The 14782-nt window shown below is 41.3% G+C and overlaps 1 protein-coding gene across 4 annotated transcripts in view; it reads right to left on the bottom strand.

The window, feature by feature from the left end:
• The window catches only part of eps15 (epidermal growth factor receptor pathway substrate 15), a 169926-nt gene that overhangs the window by 62712 nt on the left and 92432 nt on the right, over window positions 1-14782 (bottom strand). For all 4 annotated transcript variants that reach the window (XM_043699211.1, XM_043699212.1, XM_043699213.1 and 1 more), the window contains exon 13: window positions 11556-11628. In XM_043699211.1, the coding sequence (XP_043555146.1) occupies window positions 11556-11628 (73 nt within the window). The remainder of the gene's footprint in view (window positions 1-11555; window positions 11629-14782) is intronic.

Below are 14782 nucleotides of genomic sequence, written 5' to 3'. Positions count from 1 at the left end.
GTTTGGGGACAGTGTTGGATGGGGTTGGGGGGCCAGGTCGGGGAGCAGCGTTGGATGGGGTTGGGCGCGGGCGGTGTTGGACGAGTTTGAGGGGGGCGGGCAGGGGGGCTGTTTTGGACAGGGTTGGGGGAGCGAGCGGAGGTGCAGTCTTGGACGAGGTTTGCGGGGCCGGGCGGGGGGCGGTGTTGGCCGGAGTTGGGAGGGGCAGGGGTGGGGGGTTGCACACACTATGCTGCTGCTAGTCTCCTGAATGGGGAGCAGACTTAAAAGAAAACTCCAAGCCCCAGAGGAAAGGCGAGCCCCAGAGGAAAGGCAATGAATCGATTAACCGAATAATCCATTACCCGAACGAAATAGTGCCCCCCCATCTTGTTGGGATAATCGAGGCTCCTCTGTATTTCTAGAAACAGCAGATGCTGCCAACATTGATTATCTTATCTTGCATGAACAAAAAGCAAAAACAATGCTGCATACAATTGAGAAATGCAACTTAAACTGCATTCAACATGTCTTGACATTTTGCTCAAAAATAACATTAGTGTCATCATTAAAGGTGATCCTAGGTTACTCTCCTTTAAAGAAATAAAGTGAATCTCTGATTTTACAAAAAGCTTCCACAGATAGCGAACGAGACATGATATAATAGACGTATATTAAATAATTACTGAAGTACATTAAAAGTAAGTTCTGAACAGCATGACTCATGCAAATATCAATAAACTCTGCTGTTTCCTCCCAAAATCTCCCATAAAAGATGTAATTGTAGTCAAATGAAAAATATGTACGCTGAAATTCAGTTTATGTACTAGTTTATGTGCTTTCATAATGCAGTCAAACAAATTGAGTATCAACTTGTAAATCCATCCAATTCATGCTCACGGTAAGCAGGAAAAAAAACGAGATCGTGACATCTCTGGTCAGCCAAGTGACAGCGAAAGGGATGATGATATGCAGGTAAAAACAGTTTCATCTATGAGTCATACAGCATGGAAACAGACCCTTTGGACCAGACATCCCAATCGCCAGCATTTGGCCCATATCCCTTCTTATTTCATATACCCATCCAGATGCCTTTTAAAATGTTGTAATCATAACCACCTCCAATGCTTTTGCTGGCAGCTCGTTCCAGACACGTAGCACCCTCTGCATGAAGAGGTTATCTCTCTGGTTCACTTTAAATCATTCCCCTCGCACCTTAAACCTTTTCCCTCTATTTTTGGATTCCTCTACCATGGGGAAAACTTCTTGGCCACACACACTATTGATGCCCCTCTTTTTAGATTAGATTACATTTGTTTAGATTAGATTACATTACAGTGTGGAAACAGGCCCTTCGGCCCAACAAGTCCACACCGACCCGCCGAAGCGCAACCCACCCATACCCCTACATTTACCCCTTACCTAACACAATTTAGCATGGCCAATTCACCTGACCTGCACATCTTTGGACTGTGGGAGGAAACCGGAGCACCCGGAAGAAATCCACGCAGACACGGGGAGAATGTACAAACTCCATACAGTCAGTCGCCTGAGGCGGAAATTGAACCCGGGTCTCTGGCGCTGTGAGACAGCAGTGCTAACCACTGTGCTACCGTGCCACCCACGTGATTTTATGAACTGCTTTTAGGTCACCCTCAGTCTCCAATGCTCCAGAGGAAAAAAGTGCCAGACTATTCAACCTCTCCCTCTAGCTCAAAACCTCCAGTTCCAGCAACATCCTTTTTAAATCTTTTCTGCACCCACTCAAGTTTGAGAATATCCTTCCTACAGCCTCCTTTACCTATTCTGCCTGTTTCCAATCCAATGTGCTTGAAACCTTTACAAGCCCACCTTCCAATTCTGAATTCTGCATTTAGCCCATTAATGGCAACCTTTTCAAATTCACAACTCCCATCTCACAAAAGGTATCTACAAGCATTATAAAGATACCCAAAACTGCCCCTGTGTCAGTAAATTGTGATAGGGTTTGCTTTCAACTGAAGACAGCCCAATGTTACTCGTCAGAATTTACTAAGAAGTACCACGATACTCCAGTTCTGAAGGGTCATCAGAAAACATTAAATCTGATTCCTCTCCACAGATCCTGCCAGAACTGCAGACTTTTTCCAGCGTCTCTTATTTTTGTTCCAGTGAAATACTGTTGGTTATTAAGTACGTAATTAATGAAGGTGAAACTGTGGATATGAAAAATGACAAAGCTATTACATTGTTCCAGGAGGTCAGGTGCATGGTCAAAAACCATGACAAAATCTTGTATTGAAAGAAGTACAGAGCAGAGTCGCTAGATTGATCTGAACATTAACTATCTGACAGTTATTAGGAAATTTGTGAAATTTGTGTTTCCAGCCTGAAAAGGGACATGCAAGATACAAAGTCAAGAGTGTATTGCTGGGAAAGCACAGCAGGTCACACAGCATCCGAGGAGCAGGAGAATCGATGTTTCAGGCAGAAGCCTTTCATCAGGAATGAGGCTTAAGGGCTGGGGCTGAGAGATTAATGGGAGAGGAGTGGGGTGGGTAGCTGAGAAAGCGATAGGTGGATGAAGGTTTTAGATTAGATTAGATTACAGTGTGGAAACAGGTCCTTCGGCCCAACAAGTCCACACCGACCCGCGCCACCGTGCCGCCCAGGTTAGTCATTGGGGGTGGGGGGGGTGGTGGAGAACTGACGGACGGGTCCTAAGGGCGGTGCCGAGTTGGAGGCTCAGGACTGGGATTTTGTGTGTGTGTGGGGGGGGGGGGGGGGGGGGGGGGTAGGAAGAGTGTAAGAGGAAGATTGTGGAGGAGGTTAAGAGCGTGGGTGGTGTCACACATGTAGGTGAGGAGTTCCTGGACTAATGGGGCCAGGACGGTGTCGAGGTAGGAAGACAGGTGGTCAGTGGGACAGGTGCAGGCAGAGACAATGGGTCGACCAGGGCAGTCAGGTTTGTGAATCTTCAGTAGGAGGTAGAAATCGGGCAGTGTGGGGTTCATGGACAATGAGGTTGGAGGATGTGGGTGGGAGATCCCAGAGGTGATGAGGTTATGGATGGTTTGGGAGATGGTTTGGTGGTGGGAGGTGAGGTTGTGATCAGGGGGGCAGTAGGAGGAGGTGTCTGCGAGTTGGCGCTTGGCGCCAGACTACTACTGCACTTCCCTTGTCTGTGGATTTGATGGCGAGGTTGGGGTTGGAGTGGAGGGAGTGCAGGTCAGCGTGTTGTGAGGGCAGGAGGTGGGAGTGGGTGAGGGAGGTGGACTGGTTGAAGCGATCGATATCATGGCAACAGTTTGAAATGAAGAGGCCAAGGACGGGTAAAAAGCCAGCATGGGGTGTCCAGGTGGATGAGGTGTGTAAGAGGTGGGAGAAGAGGTCCTCGATGGGTGGGCGGGTGTCCCAATTGAAAAAGTGGGCCCAAAGGTGGAGGCAGCGGAAGAAACGTTTGAGGTCGCAGCTGTGGTGGTGGTAGTGCCTGGAGTGGGGACTCCTGGCTGTGATAGGCCCAGAACAGTGACTCTTGGTGGTGTTGACAAGGTGGCAGCAGCAGTAGCAGAGCCGAGATCTCCTGGGGCATTGGTGTCGTCATTGCTGTTCCCGGGGTATGAACTCCTCGAGGCCTGGAGCACCGTGCAGAAGCCCTGGAGCAGTGCTTGAGACCCTATTTGAACAGAAATGAATTCTATTTCTTTTCATTCATTTTGTAACTCAAAATGGTGCTGGATTGTGGCAACAAAACAATTTTCATTCGATCTCTCTAGATATATCTGACAATAAAATCATTCATTCATTGAAGGGTAGATCTGTTAGTAATAATGATATTAGCAGTTTGAGACAAGAACTCCATATCAATGATGCCTTGTTGCTGTTCACCAATGTACAATTGTACAAAGTGTTACAATTCCCATGGAACTAATAACTTCAAAATCTATTTTGAAATACTTGTGAATAATGCAAGAAAATTAGACAAGTTTTGACATCAAGACTTATATTGTAACAACACACTAAAAGCAACATTGATTAAACGTTACTTGGTAGACAACCAATAACATTAAACGATGGATTAACAACTCATCCTTAACTTCCAACATGACTGAAACCCAATATTACATTGATATGCTACTTTTCACTCACTGCTGAATTACAGAAACCAAGTTACATGGAGTTTCCAACAAACTTTGCAACTCAGTCAAATAGGAAATGAAAGTTCAGTGTCACTTCAAAGTATTCCCAAACTGACTTCCAAGTTCAAGACTGACTCTAATAATACCTTCCCCCAATCATGCCAGGGTAAATCCTACAGTGTCCTTAAATCTCTTCAAGCCCTATCTCTTCAGCTAGAGAACATCTTCTAACAGCATCTGGCCGAACCACAGCAAGTTCATCTGCTATTTCATTCATGTCCAAGTTGAAAGCTGGTAATGATGTTTCAATAGGACTGGCCTTAGGCCCCAGGTTCCAATGATAGCCAAATCATATAGACTTATATCCATTTACAAGAGTAAGAGATCATATTTCCTGGACCAGAACTTTATTTTACCTGAAATCAAAGGATAAAACATACCCATCTCATAAAACCTGATAAAATTAAATGAAAAGATTGAATTTGCCGGTCTTTTTTTCACCTTTCAGGATGTAAACTTGTACTAAGTAATTGCCTTCATTTGCGAGCAGTACTATCACCTAGAGGTCAGAATATACTGGCTACAAGTCCCATGTGAAACATTATTGGAGGTGTCAGTTTTCTGACAGGATGTTAAGCTGAGGCTCCACCTGACCACTTGGAGGGAAACAAGCATAGAAAAATAGAAACCAGGAGCAGCAGGTCAGTCAGCCCATCAATCCTGCTCCATCAGTCAATATGATCATGGCCAATCCTCGACCCTAATGTCAAAGTTCCACTTTCTCTCCATTGGCATTGATGCCTTTCATGTCTACAAGGTCATCCATCTCTTTTTTTAGATTAGATTACTTACAGAGTGGAAACAGGCCCTTCGGCCCAACAAGTCCACACCGACCCGCCGAAGCATAACCCACCCATTCCCCTACATTTACCCTTTTCCTAACACTACGGGCAATTTAGCATGGCCAATTCACCTGACGTACACATCTTTGGACTGTGGGAGGAAACCGGAGTACCCGGGCAGACACGGGGAGAATGTGCAAACTCCACACAGTCAGTCGCCTGAGTCGGGAATTGAACCCGGGTCTCTGGCGCTGTGAGGCAGCAGTGCTAACCACTGTGCCACCGTGCTGCCCACAAATATATGCATTGAATTGGCCTCTACAGCCTTCTGTGCTGGTAAGTTGCACAGACTGATCAACCTCTATGCGAAGAAATGTTTTATCTTAATCCTAAATGGCCTACTCCATATCCTGGATTGTAACCTCATGGTTCTGGGCTCTCTAACCAGGGGAAACATCCTCCTTGTATCTGTGATGTGGAGGACCAGTGTCAGACTGGGGTGGACAAAGTTAAAAATCACACACTCATGTGACTCGGCCAGCGCTGTCTGTCTCACATGCTGCAGACAAGGATGCCCTGAGGCATGGTACAAGCAGACACTACAACAACAGATAAATGGACACCACAGAACAATCACCAGACAGGTGTGTTCCCTCTCAGTCGGGGAACACTTCAGCAGTCAGGAACATGCGGCTTTGGATCTTCGGGTGACCATCCTCCAAGGTGGACTTCGGGATAGGCAACAATGTGAAGTGGTCATGCAGAGGCTCATAGCCAAGTTCATTACCCATGAGGATGGCCTCAACCGGGATCTTGGGTTCATGTCACACTACAGTTGATCCCCCACTACACTCTTCTCGCTCTTGTGCTCGCTCCCTCTTGGTCTCACTCTCACGTAGACCCTATCTATGCGCACACACACACACACTCCCCGCACACATACACTCCCTACACTCTCACCCACGGCTCACACCTTCTCACAGGCTTATACTCCATCACACCCACATACACACTTTACCAAGTTTTCACACATGCAAACACACACTCCCTCATGCGCACTCTCACTAGCTCTCTCTCTCTCTCTCTCTCTCTCTCATGCATGCATGCACACACACGTCTATGGGGTGAACTTGTATTTGCAGATACATTCTATTCTGCTCAAAACAATGCACAATTTGCAGGCAGTCAATGCAGTCAATACATGTAATGTTTTATAAATTCCAGTTTGGAAATAGAATCAGTATGACTCAAGATTGGAATACAGACAGACTTTGACTTCACACTTTTTAATGCATTGCCTGAGCTGAGATTTCACCTTTTGTTATAAAACCTTCAGTTATCTCGAGAAGGTGACTTAAAAGAAGTTCTAGGATTTACATATTAATGAACCAAAACCTGCAACCCATACTAAAAGAAGATGAAAGACTTAACAATCCAAGTTTGTTCAGCATATCACTCTATGACACTGAAATCTTTTGTTATAAATTCTGCGTCTTATGATCTCATACTCCACATCCACCTGATAAAGGAGCAGTGCTCTGAAAGCTAGTGCTTCCAAATAAACTTGTTGGATGATAACCTGGTGCTGTGTGATTTGCGAACTTGGTCCTTTTATCTAGTATGCCCAGACCTGCTGAACACATATACAATTCTATCGGACCCCTCTTGTTCATGTAAGCTCTAATGACTACATGTCTAGTCAACTAGGACAAAGTGAGGACTGAAGATGCTGGAGGTCAGAGTTGAGTGTAGCGCACTGGAAAAGCAGAGCAGGCCATGTACAATCCGAGGAGCAGGAGAATCGACATTTTGGACATAATGTTGATTCTCCTGCTCCTCGGATTGTACATGGCCTGCTCTGCTTTTCCAGCGCCCCACTCTCAACACACAGATCTAGTCAAACCAATCAATCATTCTTCATATTACTGTTCTGCCATCCCAACTATCAGCCGAGTGAACCTTCACGGCACTGCCTCTATCGAAAGGATGTCTTCTTTCAGATAAAGAGACCAAACTGGACACACTACTCCAGGTATAGTCTTACCAAAGCCTGCATACCTGCAATAAACACAGTCCTAATTTTGAACTCAAATCCTCTAATAATGAAGAACATATCTTTCATCTTTGTAATTCCTCGCGCACTCCCCTCTGTATTTCCCAACATATCACCATTTAAATTAAACTCGGTTTTCTGTTGTTCTGCTGTATAACTTCACATTTATCTATATTACACTGCATCTGCAAAGTTGCACATAAGTTGTCTAGTTTGCCCTCAATCCTCCATCTAGTTTTGCTTCATTAACAAATTTGGGAAAAATGCATTTGGTTTCCTCATAAGCACAGGTCCTTGCACTACACCACTAGTCGCCACCTGTCACCTGGAAAAAGACTCATTAGCTCCCACCCACTGTTTCCAATCCGTCAATCAATTTACAATATATGCCAGTACGTTACCACTAATCCAGTGCACATTGATTTTGCCCACTGGCCTCTTGTGTAGGATGTTATTAAAAACTTCATTGAAATCTAAATTCACCACATCCACTGGTTCTCCTTTATCTACTATATTAGTTCCATCCTGAAAAATTCCAGTAGATTTGTTAAGTATGATTTGCCTTTACCCATGCCAACTTTGCCTGGTCCTGCTCATGCTTTCCACATGTTCTGTTATTATGACTTTTGACTGTAGTATTTTCACCCACTATTCATTTTAGGCTAACCGATCTGTAATTCTGATTTTTTTCTTCCTTTTTAAAATAATGGGGTTGCATTTGTTACCTTCCAACCAAAGGAACAGATACAAAGTCTACACAATTTTGAAATGACCATCAATGCCAGTGCCACTTCCTTTAGAACTCTAGGGTGTAGATTATCAGGCCCTGGTGATTTGTCAGCCTTTAACCTCATTAATTTCTCTAGCACCTTTTTTTAAACAAAAATTTTCTTCACTCTCACGAGACCCCTGGTTCCCTAACACTTCTGGGAAATTATTTGTCTTCTTTTGTGAAGAGAGAAATAAAGTTTGTGTTTAATTCTTCTGCAATTTCTTGAACCCCTTTATAATGTTCCCCATTTCTGATTAAAAGGGATCTATATTTGTCTTCACAATCTTTTTCTTTTCACATGTCACTGGAGGATCTCATTATTTAAAGAGCAGTGGAGTTCATTCATTGCCTTTGTCAACATTGATCACTCAATTAACATTAAAATAAATGATCTGATTTCTCATTTATACCACTGCAATTCATGGAACCTTGCTGTGTGAAAATTGACTATCCTGTTCTCTATGTTGTAAAACATGGATACAGACCATGTGCAACCAAATAGCATCAGAGTGGCACAGCTGTAATGGGCCAAAGGGCTTGTCCCTGCATTGTGCTGCTCTCTGTTCTATTGCTACACTTCTATAACTAACATACAGGTTGTGAAATAAGTTATGATGTTGTGAAGCAGTGAAAAAGCTACATGAATCCAAGTTTTATTTACTTTTTAAGCATACAGGCCAAACTTTCACAGTTCCTATCTAGACAAAAAAACCTGTTTTCCACTTCACCACATGAATGGGCAATGATTGCTACATCAGAAGGAGGCAGTTGTCAACAATACACTGGATCTCCCTCATATATACTTACTTCAGTGAAACTTTGATTGTAATGGATGTGAGCCAAAATTCAGATGCATGATATTTCAAAAATCATTCACCTGGGGCTAAAAATAGGCACATAATTTACTAATCTATAATCTCAAGTCCTTTGATTTTTACTACAAATGATTTTAACCTTTCATCTGAACTGTTCATTTTGAAATTCATGGGCATTTCATCCATGTTGTTGATGTGATCTGTTTTTGCTGCTGTCTGATGGAGAATTGCTGGAAACTAACAATTTTGGCATTGAGATTTTTTTGCTCATCTGAGAAAATTTGTGGTTTTCTGCCACAACATTTGATGTTTCATTTTATAAAGTGGATATACCCAACTAGCTGTTTCTCAGAAATGTTTAAGGTTCAGGGTTTCATTTAAATGCATTCACTTGTGGGATTTACGTAACACTGGCTGGCCAGCATTTATTGCCGCCCAAGTTACCCTTTAGATGGTGGTGATGAGCTCTCTTCCTGAATCGCTACAGTCACATGCTGTACGTTGGCCCACAATGCCCTTAAGGAGATAACGCCAAGATTTTGACCTAGCAACAGTGAAGGAATGGCGATATACTTCCAAGTCAGAATGGTGAGTGGCTTGGAGGGAAACGTGAAGATGGTGGTGTTTCCACATATCTGCTGCCCTTGTCCTTGTAGAACGAAGTGGTCGTGGGTTTGAAAGGTGCTGTCTGAGGACCATTTTCTGCAGTGCATCTTGGAGACAGTAGCAACAGTGTGTACTGAGCATCGGTGGTGAAAGGAGCGGGCTGCTTGGTCCTGGATGATGTCAAGCTTCTGGAGTACTGTTGGGGCTGCACTCATCCAGACAAGTGGAAGTATTCCATCATCCTGAACCGTGACTTGTAAATGGTAGACAGGCTTCGGTGAGTCAGGAGTGATTGTTACTCACCGCAGTATTCATGATCTCTGACCTGCTCTTTTAGCCACAGCATATGTGGTGAGTCCAGCTGAGTTTCTGGCCAATGGTAATGCCAAGGGTTTTGACAGCCAGGGATTCAAGTGATAGTAACACCACTGAATGTCAAGGAGAAAGTGGTTAAATTGTCTCTTATTAGAAATTGTCATTGCATATATGCACATTCTAACTCTGGTAACAATAAAACCATTCCGACAACTTAAGGAATCATTCTGATACATGCTTCTCAAAGTAAGGATGATATTCTCTGTTCTTGTGGGGCATTTGATCTGAGATAGCTTCTTGAAGGTGGGTTTCTTCTATTTTCAAAATTTCCACCAACACAAAATTCCCTTGCTATGGCACAGTTCTTTGAAGAGTTAGCTAATGTTATAATTTTTAGCTCGAAATCAACCTCATACTTCATTTACTTTGTTGCAAAACTCATTTCCACTCCTAATTGCCATGAATAGCATGCTCTGCATTAAACGTCTCTCACATTCTCGCAACAAAGTTCAAACTGCCCATTTGATCCTTTGCACCCAGTTTTAAGCTAATTAAAATATGCATTTATGGGGTGAACAAATGAATCTGACAACAAATGAAAGTAAAGCATAATGTGGCAGAAGAGATCAATTTGAATGCCATATACAGACAAAAACATGTATTTTGGGGCTGGAAAACTAGGTCATCTTATGCGCCAGGTAGACATTCATTCTGATCTGTTATAGTGTCTAAAACAAAATTCTAATATGCATTGACACCATTTTGACAACTGATTTATGAGAGCAGACAGAAGCTAAGTGATGAGAGTTAACAATTACCATCGTGTTTCCTGGTATTTGCATCATCTACGATAACTCCTGAAAAATATTGCCTTAGTAGCAGTGGCAAGGTGGAAATTTCTTATATGGTTTAACCTGGCAAGCCCTGCTCTTTTTTATTAAAACATACGCTGAGAAGTAATATATCAACATTAAAATCAAATTAGTTCTGCCTCGCTGGATAAAAATAATACAGTAATTAACAAAGGCAGTATGTGAAAGCTGGTGTGCAGCCAACCAAAAGTATAACATCAGATAAAGGAAAACACAGAGGGGGAAATGGTCAATTAAAAATTCTACTGGAAATACGATACTATGCTGCAAACCACAAAAGGTTAGCATATCATTAAAAAATGCTATTACAGGGAGAATTTATTTTGATCTAGATTCCACAATGCAGTAAAAATACCAATACATTTTTATGAATGAACCATGATGTCATACAGTTGTAATCAAGTCTGGTGCTGATAATTATAACATTCTTTTTGAAAAATTATTTCAGAGCAAAATACTGGAGCCAATTATCATTATGATTATCTGCTAAGGTTATATAACAAGTACCAACTGAAAAGCAGGTCAGTTTATTCTATATCATCATCTGTCCATCAAGCTAATTCTGCCATTGCATAACAGCCAGGATTAATGCAACTTGAAATTTGACAAGACTGCCATGTAAGTTCTTTGCTGATCAATGTACAGCCACTGCTGCAATACCTGAGAAAATGGAGAAAGACCAGTCACTAAATCACAAGCAGTGATAGACAATAAACTAAATGTCAAATCAACGTATTGAAATTGTAGGCAAAAATATGCTTAACATCATGAGATACATAAGATATTTTAAATTCAGACTAATCATCTACAACTGAAACTAAAACTGTCATTGTATTCAAAACAATTAGAAATCTTTGATGTGGTTAAAAACAATTGTAATTTTCAGTTATATTTTCACCATCGTTCAACATTTTTAAAATTATCTACCAGTACTACCAGATCATAAGCATATTTTTTCCAATAGTAATACAATTTTCTTAGCATGAAGAATAGCTACAGCCTGCCTTAAGCAAAATTCTGCATGATGTAACTGATTGACATTGTAACAATACTCTTTCACTGTTAGTAAAATTGGCAAAATCTCAGCTCTTGAAAAATAGCCAGAAAAATACAGCAAGGGCAAGATGACTTTGCAGATGCTGATCCTTTAACTTAAAAATAAACTGCTGCAATTAACACTCACCTGGACCTCACTCGTTCGTTGCTTGATGGCCTCCTCCTTTTCTTTGATTTCAACTTCCACACTGCTTTTCTCCCTGGAAGACCAGCAGACAAGGCAGGTATATTTCAGGACATCAGCGACAGCAGGAACAGTTAACCAGCTTCCAAACCCCGACTCGCCCTTCAAATGCATCTTCAGGCACCGAACTATTGCTCCAGAGTCTAGGTTTGAATTTCTGTATAGCTTATTTTAAACTACGAACCAAAAGCCAAATCTCAGTGAAGAATGAAAATGTCTGCTCTCAGAGGTGGGTTTTGTGAAATAGAGAGGCGAAAATCAATGAGACGTGTTCTCACCACAAATGTCACTGTTGCTACAGCGCTGTCAGCTAATCAAAATTAGAGTCGAGAGGAAGAGGAGGAGCTAAACATCATCCCTTCATTAAATAACATGCTTATTCAGTTCTCAACGGCTACATTTTGAAGTACCATTACTTATTCACACTTTTACTAATGCCAAACAACTTGTACATTGTACAGTAATAGGTTTTACAATAGACCTATGGTGAATGCAGAAAACACCTTCAGAAGCGAACAAAATGAATAACTCGCACATTTTAAAACTAAAAACTAACGATTCTGACGACATAAGATTGGCATTTCATTGAAAACCCTAAGGTGTACAATATTAAAGTATACAACATACATGAATTATTGGCACCAGCTCCTATGATCATGATGTGGGATTTTCACAAACGGGATGCTTGCACTATTTCATCCAGACATATGTCCCCAGCCGACGGTTATTTTTTGATCTGTTATTTCCACCTCGCATCTTGTAAAAATTTCCTATCGCCACCAACCACCACCCCCCACCCCACGCCCCGCCCAAAACAATTCCATGCTCCCGTCATTGTAATTATCCTGATAGTTTTAAGACTCACCGGTCGTGGGGCGGCGAGCGGTGCCGAGGAGATTTTAAACAGTCTCTTACCACTCGCATCATCTTTGCGGTACATTCTGCTTCATCCTAACTTAGCACTCATCTTAACATGTCCAATGTGGGGGTTCAGAATCAAATGCAAATCGTGAACCCGAGAACTGCAAACCTTCATGATATAATCAGCAAAGGCTGATGTTCTCCTAAAGCTGCAAGTCTGCCCTCCCTCACCGTGTATATGCAAGCAAGGGCTTCAGATTCTCCAGAACCAGTTCAGGTACCAGGAAATAGCAGTCACGTGGAAAATTCCTCAACCCGAGAGACTATCCATATGGAGTTTAATCATTCATTTTATAAACTATTTGGGGGTAAGAGGGATAAGTAGAAGAAAATAATCCCTTTGATTTTTCCATGAAATGCCTGATGGGGCTTGTCGGCAAGTTTAAAGGGACAATTCCCCGGTGCGCATCACTGTTTAATTACAGTGCACAAACTGCTTGCTGAGGAAATTAAATACATAGTAGAAGGTTATCAAGTCTATGCAGCCGTGAATGACGGTGATTTGCACTAGCCAGAATCAGAAAAATGATGAAACAAAGAGGTTAAATGAAGAAGGTTATGAGTCAATAAGAAAAAAAAGAGCGTTATGTTATTTTGTTTTTATTCAAGTAAATGGAAGACTTTATTAAGTAAAGGAAATCAAACGGTAGTGCAAATATCAAGGTCTAATTTTTTAGGCACCAGTAAATCAATGCATTAGCATTCAATCACAAATGTTTAGAGGATCACAAACAAAATACATTTGTGGTTATCTCTGGTTTACAATTTGCCAGGACTTCAGAAGCTACTTTAGGTTTTAAACCCTAATGTGTGTTCAACCATTCCTATGAATTTCTTCACGTCATAAACATGATCGGATGGTCTAAACTTCAATTGATGTTTCATGCATTATTGACAACTGTAAACATCTTCCTGGAGGCCAAATCCATCAATCGTCAAATCAAAATAATGAGGGTATTTATTATAAGTGCATCACAGTTAAAATACAATTGATTAGTATTGTTACTCTGAAGCAACCAGGACTTAGAGTTGGCTTCAGATGAACCTTCAAATCAGTTAAAAACAGTGCATTTTAATTTATTTTTAAAAAGATAATTATTAAGATCAGCAGCTTAGATATTTTAGGTAAATCCTATATCACAATTGTTAGTAGGAAAAAAATACATTTACAGGAATCAATTCAACAACAAATTTATGTATCACATATAAACTTAATTAAATACCCCAAGGCACTTCACAGGAACATTCTAAAACTAAGAATAACACGAGGCCAGCCAAAGAGATATTAGGTCAGATGAAAAAAAAAGCTTTGTCGAAGAAACAGGTTTTAAGGAGTGTCTGAAAGGTAGAAAAGCAGAGAAATGTAAGGAGAAAATTTAGTTATTGAGGCAACTAAAGGTACAGTCAATGATAGAGCAATTACAATTGGGAATTCACGGGAAAAGCACTGACACCTTGCAGAGTTTTGAGGTTGGATGGGTTTACAAAGATAAGGAAGAGAAAGGCCAAAGGAGAAAATGAAAGCAAGGACGAGCATTCAATAAAACCATACAACATGGACAATATGTCAGGAAGAAAAGTAATTACTCTTGTTTCTTCAGCTGCAGAGCTAAGGGTCTTTATTTACTGTTCTCTCCCCAAGGAATTTACACCATTAACAATATGTCATTTCTTCTTTCATAAAAGGGCTCTGTAGCTAAACTTCAACATTTTATGGTGATTGCATTATTAATGGCTAACATTTTACAGAGACTCAATGACATTTTTAAAATAATTTCTCACCAGTTCTTTAATAAACATCAAAGCAATGACTTTCCTGGCAGATTCATAATTTGTACCACAGAAGAAATAGGGAAGAATTTCTTTTGGTCTAAATCAAACTAGTATTAGAGGAATCTTAGAAGAAACATTGGACTACAGTTCTTGCATTATTCTCTGCTTGCCTGAGGCAAATAATTAACCTAAATTTAAAAATGTTTGTCCAGCTGAATCATACCTGACACAAATAGCAACACTGGTTTTGATTTTAAAAATAATATTTTCCTATCCATTCCTGAAGGCACTTTTGGTGGGTTACAATTCCCTCTGAAGCATTATCCTGGAAGACATTTCTGTTCTGTAAACTTCAACAGTCTTACCAGAATTACCCATCACAGATGGCTATGTCCTCACCTGGCACAGCACAAACACATACTTAAATACATAACTCTTCAACAGGGGGGAAAGCATGATGACCAAAAACAGGATAC

This window comes from Chiloscyllium plagiosum, chromosome 11 (assembly GCF_004010195.1).
Source record: "Chiloscyllium plagiosum isolate BGI_BamShark_2017 chromosome 11, ASM401019v2, whole genome shotgun sequence".
NCBI lineage: Eukaryota > Metazoa > Chordata > Chondrichthyes > Orectolobiformes > Hemiscylliidae > Chiloscyllium > Chiloscyllium plagiosum.
This window is presented reverse-complemented; position numbering and strand designations above follow the sequence as displayed.